The sequence below is a fragment of the Styela clava genome, chromosome 5, assembly GCF_964204865.1.
Source record: "Styela clava chromosome 5, kaStyClav1.hap1.2, whole genome shotgun sequence".
NCBI classification, from domain to species: Eukaryota; Metazoa; Chordata; class Ascidiacea; order Stolidobranchia; family Styelidae; genus Styela; species Styela clava.
The window spans coordinates 12,192,163-12,207,123 of NC_135254.1; the positions used below are offsets into that span (position 1 = coordinate 12,192,163).

General features: G+C 34.2%; 1 protein-coding gene across 3 annotated transcripts in view; it reads right to left on the reverse strand.

Annotated features, from left to right (window-relative positions):
• LOC120344167 (uncharacterized) overlaps positions 1-14,716 on the reverse strand; it is a 63,934-nt gene extending 49,218 nt beyond the window's left edge. The window contains exons 1-12 of one of the 3 annotated variants that reach the window (XM_078112474.1): positions 14,548-14,716; positions 10,867-10,882; positions 8,641-8,811; positions 7,110-7,258; positions 6,265-6,360; positions 5,293-5,462; positions 5,036-5,181; positions 4,255-4,463; positions 3,856-3,959; positions 2,665-2,884; positions 2,045-2,173; positions 1,701-1,809 (exon numbers count right to left, since the gene is read on the reverse strand). In XM_078112474.1, the coding sequence (XP_077968600.1) occupies positions 1,701-1,809; positions 2,045-2,173; positions 2,665-2,884; positions 3,856-3,959; positions 4,255-4,463; positions 5,036-5,181; positions 5,293-5,462; positions 6,265-6,360; positions 7,110-7,258; positions 8,641-8,811; positions 10,867-10,882; positions 14,548-14,608 (1,580 nt within the window). In that variant the 5' untranslated portion in view covers positions 14,609-14,716. The remainder of the gene's footprint in view (positions 1-1,700; positions 1,810-2,044; positions 2,174-2,664; positions 2,885-3,855; positions 3,960-4,254; positions 4,464-5,035; positions 5,182-5,292; positions 5,463-6,264; positions 6,361-7,109; positions 7,259-8,640; positions 8,812-10,866; positions 10,883-14,547) is intronic. The other 2 variants (XM_039413266.2, XM_078112473.1) reach the window with 2 other exon arrangements.
• Between the last annotated feature and the right edge of the window lie 245 nt (positions 14,717-14,961).

Sequence of the window (14,961 nt, forward strand, 5' to 3'; positions counted from 1 at the left end):
TTGGCTCATTGCACACCTCTGAGAGGTCTTATTAAGAATCTAAAGGCATGGGCATGACTAGAAAAATTATTTGAATCAGTTTTAGGTGGAATTTTTTTTTCTCCCACATCTCAGTTACCCTCCAGGGATTTTAGGTCATACCTCGAGAATGGTAATAGATAGGGATGTTATATTTGGGCTATACAAGGTAATTAAAGTGAAGTTCATGACAAAAAAAATTCGTCACGGTTGCGTGAACACGGACCCAAAAATTGACAGAAATCGACTTCCATCAGGTATGATCAGTTTATGACGTGTTATTTAAACTACCTAATGAACTAAAGTGGCTGGGGGCAGCGCGCCGGACGAATTTCCGTCATTCGTCCGGCGCAACGACCCTGGTGCAACCATCAAACTCATTATATAACATCCGCTTTTTTATACTCAAACCTTTTCCTTACATTTCCCCTCGCGGGTAGCGAAGCGACCGAGCCTGGATATAAATAGAGACAACACGGCACCAAATAAACATATGTATATATAATGATGAAATAAAAATTTAGGCGTAAATACATCATCATAGAGTGGTGACTGGTGAGACCATATAATATGAATAGGCGGGATCTAAGAGGCAAATGTGCGGTTCTTATGCCTATATGGCAGGAATGGTGAATGAATTTTCGATGGATGGGTCAAAAATTATATTTTTATCGCTGAACAGAAGAGAGTGGGTCACAGATATTCAATCAATGTTTATATCTATATAACAAACTTCTGAATCAAATCTTATAAGTTTCTGTTAGAGTTACGATAGTTTTGGGCTTTACTTATGCAGCACTTCTATCAGGGACTTTTTAAGGCACTCGATTTTATGAAATTAGAGCACGAAAACACGGATATAAATTACCAAAAGCGTTTAGAATGATGCGGCAAATTACATTACAGTTCCAAAGAGTTTGGAGAGAGTTTCACTCTGGTAGTGGTATATTTTTCGATCAGCTTTCAACCACATTAGGGCACTTTTACACTGCCCCATTGTTATTTCAGATTTCTAGTTTTTTTATTTTAAGTCTGAAAGATTTTGTTTTCTCAACGGCATTGTAGGCAAGAAACTAAAATTAAATGCAAAGTAGCTTCTAATTCTCGTATAACACCTGAAACAGGCTGCAGACGCACTTCCAAAAGAGACAAGACGTTGCGAAAAATGAACAGATCAGTTGCATTGTAATGTCATAAACGATGTCAGAGCCAATGGCTGAATAACGGTACACAGCGGTGCAGACGTGCGTCCAAGATTAGGAGTTTTGAAAATTACCATATCGGCCCGGAAATTACCAACTTGCATATGAGCGATCGCAGCCCTGACTGCCCAATTGACCGTACATTATCATAGTTTAGTTATTGTTAGAATAATTTAAAGTGGGTTTTATCGATTTTTATTACTGATATGTTAGCATTTTTTATTTTATTCGTGCCTTGGCGGGTCACGAACAAAACGCGGTGGGTCACTTTGTGACCCGCGAGTCAGTGGTTCGCCATCCCTGCTATATGGTATGCGTCACTCAAGGGCAATAATAGTGTATTTGATAAAATATGGATATTCTTAAAAAATCATATTTGGGGCTCTCCATCTGTTGATTAGTAATGTACAAATGAAATTGGCACCTACTACGTTATTAACACATATAAAATATATATGATGTTATATAATCAATATTTACCAAGTTTTACACGGTTCTGGTAAAATGCTCCCGTTGGTATACTTTTGATCTCCGATATAACAAGAACATGTCTCCTGTTTAACGCAATCTTCTCCGTCGAGATACAATCCTGATTTATTAAAATATTTCAAGAAAAAATGCAGTTACGTACATAATATAGCACCGAACAATACAGTTCAATATTACGGTACGATTGGCTATAGAATTCAGAATAAAAGTATTTACACATTCGAATCAGCTCAATGTTAACTAACGTTGTGTTTAATAATTTATCGCCCTTCGTGGATGAAATTGTGCATTAAAGTTACAAATTGAGAACAAGTCATAAGTTTATATATACATACCGTCCGGGCAGGTACATCCATCTGAACAACCACCTTCGCATTCACTCGCCTGTGATTTTATATGTTTGCAAGTTTTAGGACAAAACGAAACGCATTCACTGTATATTTGATTTGACGGACACTCTTTTTCTAAAAGACATAAACGTAACTCACTGAATAAAAAAATGAAATAAATGTTCACGATAAAAACACTATTTTAGTGTTTTAAATTTAGCTCATTTATCCCTAGAAAATAAAAACATTGCCATTTTATATCAGTAAAGCTTGTGTATAAACGTTACATTACAGCTTTCTATGGTAAGTCATTGGATATTCGTGTCAGGATGAAAATCGCAATTCTAAAGGCATCACACGCAGTTTTGGACATTGAGGTAGTGCTCGAAATGACTCATAGTTTCAACACGAGAGGGCAACCCTCCATATATCAAATCACACTCTTGACTGGCAGATTTTCAGCAGATTATTGGACTAAAACGGTTCGAGTACATATTTTAATGATTTTAATGGAACCCGTGAGAACAAATGTATGAAGATGCAACAGTGCTGTAAATATCAAACCTAATAAACGTAGTAAAGTAACTTAAAATGTAAAATTTGGGTATATAGATATATAAACTTACGGCAGTAGTTGTTTCTCCATTTGAGATCACTAAGTGAGCCAAGTTCTATACAATCTTGAACATACTGTGTTAAGGAAGAACATTGACAATCTTTATTGGAATCCGTAAATCCGCATTCAGTAATGTCCCATTGGCACATTTCGAAATAGGTGGTTGAAAAAATGAATTGATTACATTCCGCAAATGGTGCTGTCCTTATGACTTCGCAAACTTTTTCTGCCTGTAAATAGAAAAATAAAGAATAAAATATTTCTATTTTAATGAATAGTTTCATGTTTCATTCACTCATTCAGGCAATGAATGCTATATATACGTTTTTTTTTTATATTTGTACAAAACGAAAAACAATTCAGCAACATCTATGAGAATCAATATCAGCAAAATGTTGTGCAAGAAAGAGACTCATTCCTTGGCTTTAAGCAATTTTAGAATTTGATTGTATCATGTGTGTAGGATTGAAAACCATCCGATAGTTTAATTCAGAGGCTTGAACAATTGTATTCAATCTAAAACATATTGAACCGACAATAAGAAGCCAGCCAGATTGTTCATTTGTCTATGTACAACCGCGTTATCCTAAGAGGAGATGAATTTCTTCCAAGAAGGGAGTTTTGTCGCATTTTCTGTGCAGCCAACAATATTCTTGATCCTAATCACTGTATCATTAAACCCATGAAATGGCTCCTGTGGTTTCCCTCAATATTTGCTATAAACTACTTGAACTGCACGAAAGTAAGAGTGTGACTTGCGGATCAATTGTTAAAGGACCAATAAAGATTGAACAAATAAACTTTTTATGCATAGTGAGAGAGGAATAAAATTTCTAAAATAGACCAAGGAAGGAAATCAACAAAACGGGTTGAGTACCACTGACCTACCATTTGTGAACAACACAAAATATTTCAATCTGAGAGGGGCTGCTAATGTTGGACAATCAGTCCATCGTGCAAATCGTTAGTTATGTGCAACGCTACATACCCTGCTTATGCTAGTTCGAATAGCATGACTGAGATGATAATGCCTAAGATGACTGACTGGTGGATCGTCGCCAGGTTTACCTAACCACTGATAGGTAACGACTTCGTTCACTATGCAATCCAATGCCCTGCCTAGAGCGATTCACTCATCCTACTATACTGTAGTCTGATTAGTATTTGTATTCACAATAAAATAAATTCGACTCAATCTTACGTAAGGAGGAAGGGTATCGATTGTTGTGCTCTCCACTTTACATGTTTGGTCTTGTGCCCATGAATTTAGGAACATTTCTAGTAGCTCTTTATCAGCTATATTATCTAAAAAAAAGACAAATGATGTCTATTAACTATTTAATTACCAACAAATTTAACTGCAGCGGTCTGAGTTAAAAGTTCTTTCTATTTTAGTGATAAGCTGATTAATTTATTGTCATCAGAATGCTGTACATATACAGATAGCTTCGAGGTTAATGTATAGGTAAATATATCATGGACATAATAAAAATAACTGAATTAATATATTGGAATTTTAGATGATGATTTCGTATAACAATTTGGAAAAGACAGGCGTTGACGACATGTAACTAACTTCTTTATCAAAATCTCTGCTTACCAGATGGTGTCTTCATATCATTTGAAGCTACGGTATCATAGTTTCCACATAAGCCTTTGGCTGTTCCGGAATATTTACGATCTAGTTTTAGAGATGTCCTTTCTCCTGTTTTGTCGACTTCTAAGCTGAATCCATCTTGTCTTATAAGAATTTTGCTATACGTCACAGTCACTTGATAAACGCCAACATATCCGGTGGTTTGATCAAAGCTATAGTGCGTACAATAGTGTAAAGATTATCACATAATTATATTTTCTTTGAATAAAATTTTCACTCCAACTCTGGTAGCCAGGCCTTCTTTTTGTTATTTGAGAATGCTTAGTCACCTTATATTCTTTTTAATAACATCAAAATTTAAAAATTCAAACTCTCGGCTTAGATTCGGATTTTTATATTGCCATCGTGGGTACGATTTTGTATAATTTAATTGATCATGATTTGAATCCCAAATCTATGAGCATTCAAATGGATTAAACAAAAACCTGAAACATATTTAATTTAGAGTCCCAGATAATGCTTGTGAGGTAATATTGCTGAGAGCCTTATAATTTCTATATCAAATATTGGATTCGGTAAATGAGAAGTGTTATTAAATTCTGTTTTAAACTATGCAAGTATGAACCAAATCATTCAAGAAATACCATTCTGCCTATTATCACTTTCTGAAGCCTGGGTGGTTTTGTCACATACGATAGCTATGTCTGCATAAATAGACGATTTTATTTTAAACAAATGGTAAAGTCCAGTACAAAAGTTATACATTATTTGAAAATTCATTTACCTTCCGTCAGTAGACTTGACCCCCATTTTGTTTTCTTGGCTTTCATCTCTTGTGATGTAAAGAACGTCGACTCCCCCTTCAGTAATTTTTATAGACTTAAGTGAACTCCTGCTTCTGATCGTGTTATTTCTCAGTTCAACCGTAATCTGTATAACAAATTTCTTTCGTTATAAATCTGTGCTATATAAAAATAATATTGTCACATAATAGACAAGCTTAACAAACTTTGAAATATTATGCGTAGTCATAGTTAATACCTTAAACTCTCCAAATTCGCTCAATGTGTACTGGCAAGAGCTTCTGAAATGATACTGCAGGTCGTCAAAAGTTCGGAGGATGGAATTTCCGTAGAATGCACATGTGGTGTACTTGTCCGGAAAACTTTGAGGATCCGTTAGTGGTATTAAAGAATCTTGACCAGGATAACCTAAAAATCATATACGTTTAACCAAAATTAACAAACGTAAATTAACGTTGCTAACAATCCTGGCAGTATTTTAATTCACGAACATGGATAGATATATCATGTTAAAAAAAAAACGAAAAACCAACATAATTGTATGAAATTAAATGAGATAAAAATATGACCTTGTTATGTCAAATTGATTTTGCCAAGATGATAATAAAAAAGCAAATCATTGCGAAAAATCGTGAACCTACGAATCATTTTGGAAAATTGGTGTTATGGTTAACGTTGTTATTGTTGTTGTTAAAAAAAATCGATTAATCCCTTTAAAACATTCAAAATAAAAATGACTTTTAGAAATGTTTTTTATCTGTTTTCACCCCCGTGAAAATAATGTGTTTACTACTCAAAACAATTGAAGATATCATGATAAACATCAGAATAAGTGTATATTTTTGATCCAAAATCAACAAAAATTAAAGTTCTGGGATCACATAGGTGGGAACTTGTACCAGACGAAAAATTTCCGTTGTTGCAGGAATTTGATTTAGTATAACGTAATATGAATTTTTCTATAAAGCCCCAATGAAAATATTGTTAAAATTTTAAAGAAATAGTTTTCCGCCATACAGCGATTTCTAGCACGATATGTTCTTACAACTATGAAAATCGAAAAATCTGAAACTATACAATGCATAAGTGAATTTCAGTGAAATGTTCTGGTTATTTCATTTTTTTGCGAATGATCAAACATTAGATATATAGTTATCAGATGATATTCAAGATTCGTAAGTTCAAAACAACAACATGGAAGGCTACTTACTGTATGTGCATCTGAATCCAGCGTAAAACTCAGGACAGGAACAGGTATCGTTTGAAATGCAACTTCCCCCATTTTCACACGGTGGATTGCAGATAGCTGTGAAATATTCAATATGAATAAACGAATAAGTGGTATCGAGAAATATTTTAAAATGAGAATGCTCGTGTTATATAGTAGGATACAATTTTCATACTTATCACAGGGGAGAGGAGAGCCTATAAGAAGGTGTATTTACATAGCGTACTTTGTTACTAGTCCGTATCGGGTAGGAAATTAGTTACCCAGCTATTTGTTTTAGATACATGTGCATGATGATAGAGGTAATTGGCGGCGAGGAGTCCAGTCACGAGGAGTCCCTTGTGGAACTCAAATCCGCGACCCCATACCCTACGTGGGTTCAAAAGTACAATGGTAAACGTATTCCTAACGCTTACAACGATTGGTATAGTTCACACGTTCATAAACTTACTTGTTCAAAAATTAAATATTTTCATTGAAACTATACATCCACCACAGCTGTGTTAGCCAATATTATGTCACTGTATAGCAGACATGGGCAGACTATGGCCCGGGGGCCAAATCCGGTCCGTTGGGTCAATCAATCTGGCCCACCTGATGCGCCCACAACCAGACTGAAATCAAATTTTTATGTTTTGGCTAAAAATAGCTCAAGGAATTTGTTGAGATTGCGGTTAAATTAAACTTATTGTTTATAAAATGTAACTTTTTACGTCACATTTCACACTTTTTACATGGCCCGCCAGACTAGGTGTGCAAAATTGTTGGCCCCTGGTTCCATAACCGTGCCCACCCCTGCTCTATAGCATCACAATTGCTATACTCACGTATGAGTACTTGTTCGAAGATAGTCTTGAATCCCCTTGTTTCTCGATCTGTATTTGACTCAAATATTAAAGTGGCACCATCGTAATACTTTCTCGTAAAGTTTTGTTTATCACAGAACTCTTCTTTCTCGATAGATAAGTAGTCCAAGCTTTTAAAAATTTGGAAATCAAAGATATTAGAAAAGAAACGTTTAAAAAAATGCATATATAAATATATAATATGGTGTCATAATCATATTAAAATGCGTTCCCCTCCGCTTTTGAGGAGACTTGTGCAAATTCTCATTTATCTGCAACATTTGCTAAGGGCATTTGCTGAAATGGGTCAAGATGTTTGGAAATTCTCAATATATATAACAAATACTCTCCCGCGTTCTGCTTAGCTGTTAAATATTCAAATGAATTTATATTTTTTGATAATGATGTTGACAAAACGTTTTTTTATTTCAACAAAGAATAGCTGATGGTACATTGAGCTAGTTTGAATCTAGACTTCGAAAACTCACAGAGTAACCTACGATATACATCTATAATGTTTTCAGGAATCGCCAAGATCAACAAATGGTTTACTTGTTTGGAAAGTATTTTCGTGAAATGATGCTCGTGTGAATAATTAGCTTGTTAACAAATCGTTTTCTCAGGAATCCAGAAATTCAGGATTTTTTATTTGACTGTCCCATTTGCCCATCCCATAATTTTGTGCTTGTCTTTACCCAAAATAGTGAATACAGAGTGTCTCAAAAGTATGTATACACTTTTAATTTTCATTGTTTTTCAGGTACTCATCATAGAGCATTCATTTCTTCAGACAACATAGCATGGATAAGTAGTAAAATTTAGGCATTCTTCGCACTTTTCAACAACCCACAGAATGACAAGGAGATTAAACAAAATAATAATTGCAAAATTACTGTTTGGCAAGAAGTAACCGAGCGTCTTTTTAACAGAGAATTTGGAATTAATTCGGCTCTGAATGTTTTCCTCAGAGCGTCCGCTCCTTGATCATTCTGATCTTTGTGCATCAACTACAGATCCAGTTTCCATAAATTTATGTTGAATTGCACAAATTTTTCGTCGTGTAGGAGCTGAATTAATTCCAAATTCTCTGTTAAAGAGGCACTGAGTTTGTCTTATTTATATGCTTCTTGCCAAACAGCACTTCATTTCACCTCATTTCATGGGTTAATCTCCTTGTCATTCTGTGGGTTTTTAAAAAATGCAAACAATACCTGAATTTTACTACATATCCATACTATATTTTCTAAAGAAATGAACGCTTTGTGATGAGTACCTGAAAAGCAAGTTAAAATTAAAAGTGTATACTTACTTTTGAGACACGCTGTATATAAAAGCAATATATATGTTCAAACCACTTCTAAGTTTACTGCCCCCTCCAATATTGATCCATATGTATATGACCCAGTTATTTTGCGTTGAAAAAAGTTTGTAAAAATCACGTCTTCATGACGAGAAATCTTTAAATACATGGCGTCACCAAAGCTTTTAAATAAAGTTTATTAACATATCTTACCATTTGCCGTCGTACGGTTCGTCTAACAGAAAATCATCTGTAGTGATAAGAATATAGTAGTTATCTTTTTTAGGAATGTCCCATTTGCAGTATTGGTCCGGAGGATAATTATTAGGATAACCCGGCGATTCAATTGTCCCACTCATTTCGTCATGAAGTCCTCCGCATGACCTGAACATATGGATAGAAAATATTAATAATACGCAAGTATACAAAAAAAATACATCAATTGTTAAAACTGAATAATTACTCGAAAATTTTAAAATTACAATAAACTCATTTGGATGTTAAGCTTTAAATTAATGGATGATGGATCACGCTGCAACGACTCGTCAAATGATGCCTTGCCAACACTCTCGAAACAGCCTAACGATATTAATTAAACGTGATGGGCAATTAGACAAATATAATGTCTGTTTCTGAAAATTGGACTCAAACACATTTGAAACCTTAATTCTAATCAGTGTCATTGGCGATAAAAATGTATTGCTTGCATCTAAAGCACCACAGCGTTAACTTTGTGTCGCCCGATGTTGGGTCGCGTCGTCATGCTGAACCTATTTAAGGAACTAAATTTTTGGGTTTGACGAGACATAAATTTCAAACGCAAGATTCTGCCTGACTCGATCTATAATCTATCTTCAGGTTGTGATTTTTTTCACCTTCTTGATCAGATTGGTATATTTTGTTTATGCTAGTTTGAATATTATATTTAACAACCAGAACAAGGATTTTAGAAATTCCCGACAATAAATATCTTTCTTTTAAAGTGTCGTATAATTGAAAACTTCAGAGAGTATTCTTAGCGTTATCCTGTGACATACACGTTCCGTCATAAGATGACTCTGTTGCTGTTAACTGATCAATTTGAAACATTTCGAAATATAATTTCGCAATGTTCATTATTCATTATTATTAATTTGTGAGGGTAGTTCTCCCGTCTTTCATGGATTGAATAACTGTAAAGTGCTCTCGAATAAAAATCATATTGGTGATGTATGGCGCTATGGAGCAGTAATTGCCACATCGTGATATGATAAAGTCTATCGTAGCACCGCAGGTCAAACATGACAGGAAAAGTCAAATGACGCCAAATTGATTCGTACGAAGCATTACAATTTCTCAAAACTCTCCGGATTAACGCCAGAAGTAAGATCAGAAGTGGATCGTTTCTTTGCATATTATTCGATTTAACTTTCGATTAGACTTCTAAAAAAAGATTCATTACTTAAATGTATATATATATTTATTTGATTCAAAATGAGTACAAGGAAGTGAACACAAAGAATTTCTATATTCCGGAAATAAACACGAGATACTAGATTGCAATTAGTAACGGTGGCAGTCCCTTTGTGTTTTTGACCAGTGTGATATTTTACCTCATACGCACATTTTTTTTTTCGAAATATTCGTGAATAAAAACTCTCAAGACAAATACCAGCTTGGTAAAACTTCAATTTTTCTAAATACACGTAGCTAGCAAAAGGGCAAATGTTTCTCCAATTTCAATGCGTTGGAATTGTGGGTCATTGAAGGAATGGTATTGAATTTTTAAGCCGCAAAGCAAAACATTATTTCATTGTCACGTTTTGAGTGTTGGTCCTTTGTGTCGTACAATTAACGAACCCATATTGTTGACTCGTACAACTGGAAATTAGATCGAATTGCAAACGACTTGGGTGCAATTTCAGTCAAGTTGTGTCAATGCGCGAGCGTGCCAGATGTTCTCGTTAATTTAAAAGCATGCGCCCGATGAAGTTGAGACAACATAAAAAAAGTTTCAGTCGGTAATGATCAGTTATACGATTATATCGACCTTTATAGACGTTATGTCACTACTCTCTTATTCGTGAAAAAAGTTAATTTGCGTTTGCCGTGTTTTGCCAAATTTCATGCGAATATTAAAATTTATTATTTATTTCGTAACATTATACACCAGAAGTAAAAGAAGTTATTGTGTACTCTTTTAAAATTGATGATAAGTCAGGCAGATACATATTTTCCGAGTCATTGGTCTTTGCCAAGCTCTGCTAGTTTGCAGACATATATTTTCTTTATTTTGCGGTCTAGGTATTACTTTCCAAATTTTGCGCGGTATTTTGTAATTTCACGCATTGTTCATTCCAATGCACAAACATTATTTTGTAAAAAACATCAAATATGTGGCACGTACGGTGCCATTACTCTTTTTTATTAAAATAACGACAAAAATAAAACAGTACTTACTGAGCTTGAACTTGAGCTGAAATAATAAAAATATAAAACAGTTATTGGTTATTCAAAATATGATTTCAAGTGCACAATTGAGATGGAAATTTGTGAAGTAATTCATTACCTGTTTAACATAACATGAATTTACCTGATTCCACGGGTAACTCATATAGATTGCATGCAAAAATACAATCAACACTAGATTTTGATAGTATGTATATATCAATAATATTCATGGATGTTGACGCGTTACCTATTTTTACTTATTGAATATCAGTTACATTTCTTAATAACACATTTGACTACATATCACAATTTAGCACTTGCATCCCCAAGCAAAAAAAGTATAGTGTGTTTGTTTGTAATACAATTGCGTAATACTACTCCATCTTCCCATTTGCAAAAGTATTTTTAAGCAAAAATGCGTTTTCAGCAAGGCCCGGCTAATCATGTTTCATGTTTGGCAATGAAATATTTTAACGCGATTTATATATCATCACCTTACCAATGCTGATCAAACCTGGCTTAAACTTAAATATGTGTCTGAGCGCGAAAGAATATAAATCGCTGGAACCGAAGTACCCCAGTAAAACTACTGGCGGAAGCGTAATATAAAAGTTAAGCAAATAAAACACCAGCGTCGTGTTTCATCGAAAAGGATTGTATTTGATACATGAGAATTTAAATCAAGCAATTGTTTAATTCGACACGTATAACTCGTCTATACTATAGTATGACGTCATTCACTGGATACGTGACAAGAAAGACATTTAAAAATGCTTTGAATTTATTTTTGGAAAATGTATTGCAGTTTAACATAAACGATTTTGTTTGTTTTTTATTACCCATTGATAGTCTTCCTTGTTTGTTAATTTCTATAATTGACAAGTGTTTAATTACAAACCTATTGTTTCTATTTAACGTTTATATATTCAATGCCATTCAATGTAATATTAACATAATAAAAAGCAATACGATATCTAAATAGCCCATTACTTCGAATATAATATGTCGTAAGAAAGCATTCGTCATTTCTAAATTAGTAATTTTATAGTCATTATATAAATTATATTTCTTAAAAAATGTTTTTGTATTTGATTATACATTAACCATCCCATAATGCTATTTTTGGGACAGTGATCATCTCATTTAAAATGTTCCCTTCAAGGCGTGACAAATAAATTAGAATGCAGTAACGTAAAAGCTCCTATTCTTCTAAACTTAAATTAAAATTTCACGCTAGAGTGAATGTTTTTTTTTGGGTCCAGTTGGAGCAATAATTTATTGCTTACAACTGCGTTTTCTCACATCGATTATTACGATGATAATCTTTTAAAATACAATTGCATGTGAATCAATTAATTAATAATAATTTGTAAAGTTTAGTTACAATGCTTTATCATTACAGCTTTTCATAGATATTTCATTAATCAAACCTAAAGCTATTTAGTCATTATTTTGATTTTTTTTGTTCAGATATTTCGTGTTTCAGAACTGAGCTCATAGATAGTATTTGACGCAAAACAAAAGTTTGGAGGTTTCAATCTATAACCACCATATCACTAAGGGTGAAATGAATTGTGCTGACTATGCCAAAGCCAAAAGAAATTGGTACTCTAAAAAACACATCGTCCCGTGAATGCTAATCTTGATTTAAAATTTATGACAAGACTTGAGATGATAAATATTAATATAAATGGAAATTTAAATATATTAAAGCCACCAAGTTTACCAAATCAAGTTTCCACACCCAAGACGGTCACCATAGCTGTATGCCGCAAACCCAACAATAAGTATCATAAATTTCATATTCGATCCCACACACGTTAATTCAATATTTTGTTCGTCGTTTTGAACGTGACGATTTGTTAAAGTTTGTCGCACAATTTACACCGCATCGTATTTTAACAATAGTTTTGATCGGGGCTTTCAGGCCACAATTTACAGGTAACTAGATTTCATAAAGGTGATTATATTCTGTATATCTATCTTCTCTATGTACGTGATTTCTGAAATAAGTTTGTTCAAGATATTTGTTTTTGTACGTGTTGTTTGGATGTGCGTTGATTGTTTATATTTCGATCTACGAGGCAGACAAATGGGTTGGCAAACGAACGACAATAAATTAGTTTGAGATTTGAATTGATTAACGTGCAAAATAAAACCGGCAATATAATACTAATAAAATGATAAGGCCGTTTTAATATTTGTGATGGTTTTCCGATACGCCCCAGTGACGTATGCATCATTTGGTCTTTCTGTGGATTATTTATTCATTAATATAATATTTGGCAATATGGGGCCAAAGTCAATCTAACTTTTCTCATATCACAGCTACCTTCGAAGATTTTCCATTATTGCGCAAAACATGCCAATTATAATGTTTATTTTTCCACGTTCGAACAATACATATACGAAAGTACGGCACAAACACTTCTACGCCGTCGAAGAATAGCTGAAGTACTATCCGAGTGGCATAGTTGGAAAATAAATTCAACGAAATATGCAAATAAGATGAATGACACAACTAAAGATGGAACTGGACTGTTTTAACATGAAAACCACACCGATTTCAAATTACATTTTGAATTTGGTAAAAGATTTCCACAAACATAAAACATGCACAAATTTCGTATTTTGGCATTTCTAATACTGTATTGCAAACATATTAGCGACCTTATGAAAACTCTCAAACGCCGAGTTTGTAAAGTTGTTCTTTGCGAATATCATCACGCAAAAGCAATTTACTAGAACACGGTGCTACATCACCCTACAGTACGATATGTTTGAACCGTGGATGATTCGAGTGAAAATTTCTCATATCTCAAATAACTCACGTTCCGCGCATTCTAAAGGAATTAAAATAAATACTTGAAATGAACTTTATCTCCTTTTTTTCATTGAATATTTTTGCCTTACGAAATAAAGTGTGTAGAATAGCGGTGTTCCTTTCAAGACCCAGCAGCAGTAAATGACGAATGGACCCCAATTTTCTTAATAGGGATTGTGATGTTTTATCGCCTTTAGTTTGGTTAAATTAGTGGTTCCCAAATTTGATTAACCGGGGGCCAAAATTAGAAGCGGAAGAATATTCGGGGGCCGGGAGGGGGAGAGCACGCAAGGGCGCGACTCGTGTGCAATCCCAATACCTATGCGTATAATTAAGATACCGGTATAATTGAATGCTTAAACTGATGATAATGACGTAACAACGGCGTATCTAGAACGCAAAAAGGTAAAAAAAAGTGTTAAACTATTTCATTCAAGTTCTACAGGACACATTAAATCGTTACGCGGGCCGTAAGTGACCGTGGGCCGCGGTTTAGGAACCGCTGGGTTAAATCTTCGAAGTTACGAAGCTAATAGTTTTAGAAAATTATCTTTGGAAAAATCCACTCGGCTTCACATAGGCACACGTACTCGAACAATTGAATGCAATTGTACCGTGGATAAGGTGGCGCGCATGTTGGTTTATATTATATCTTTAAGTTGTCATGCCATTACAGTTAAGTCCAACTACTAGCGAATAAATGCAACTTTGTGAATATAGGCTGCTATAGGATGTACCTGAGCATCTTTTTTAAAAATCTATACATAAAAAGAGTAAAAAGTGCAACCTAAATTATTACTCCAAAATGACTTGAACCAGAATATTACATTCTATATTCTTAAGAATTAATATTAAAAAGTATTTACCGTCCATGAGGCAGGACATTGCAATAACCATCACCACCGATATCGCGGCGTGGAAATCCATTTGTTCTTTATTCTCTGATTCGCCTCACCCAAAAGTCAGATTTGTGTTTGCTTCGTAAAGCACAAGTTACAATGGCAATTGCTCTTTAAAGCTCAACTGTAAGCTTAAGAATAAAGTAAGTTATTTGGGTTCCCCAGTTTTATATGCTTCCTTTCTATTTGACTAAGTGAAACTAAATAAAAGAAGATGGCCTTCTTCTTCTCCTACTTCCGTCACTCTTAGACTGGGACCTTGTGTTGTTTTTACACGGGAATTATTATTTTTTGATTGTACGCACGCACGCACGCGCCAGACGCATGTTAGTTAGAGAATTTCATTTTTTTTCTCAGTTTAAAGGTAATGTCACTCAAGAT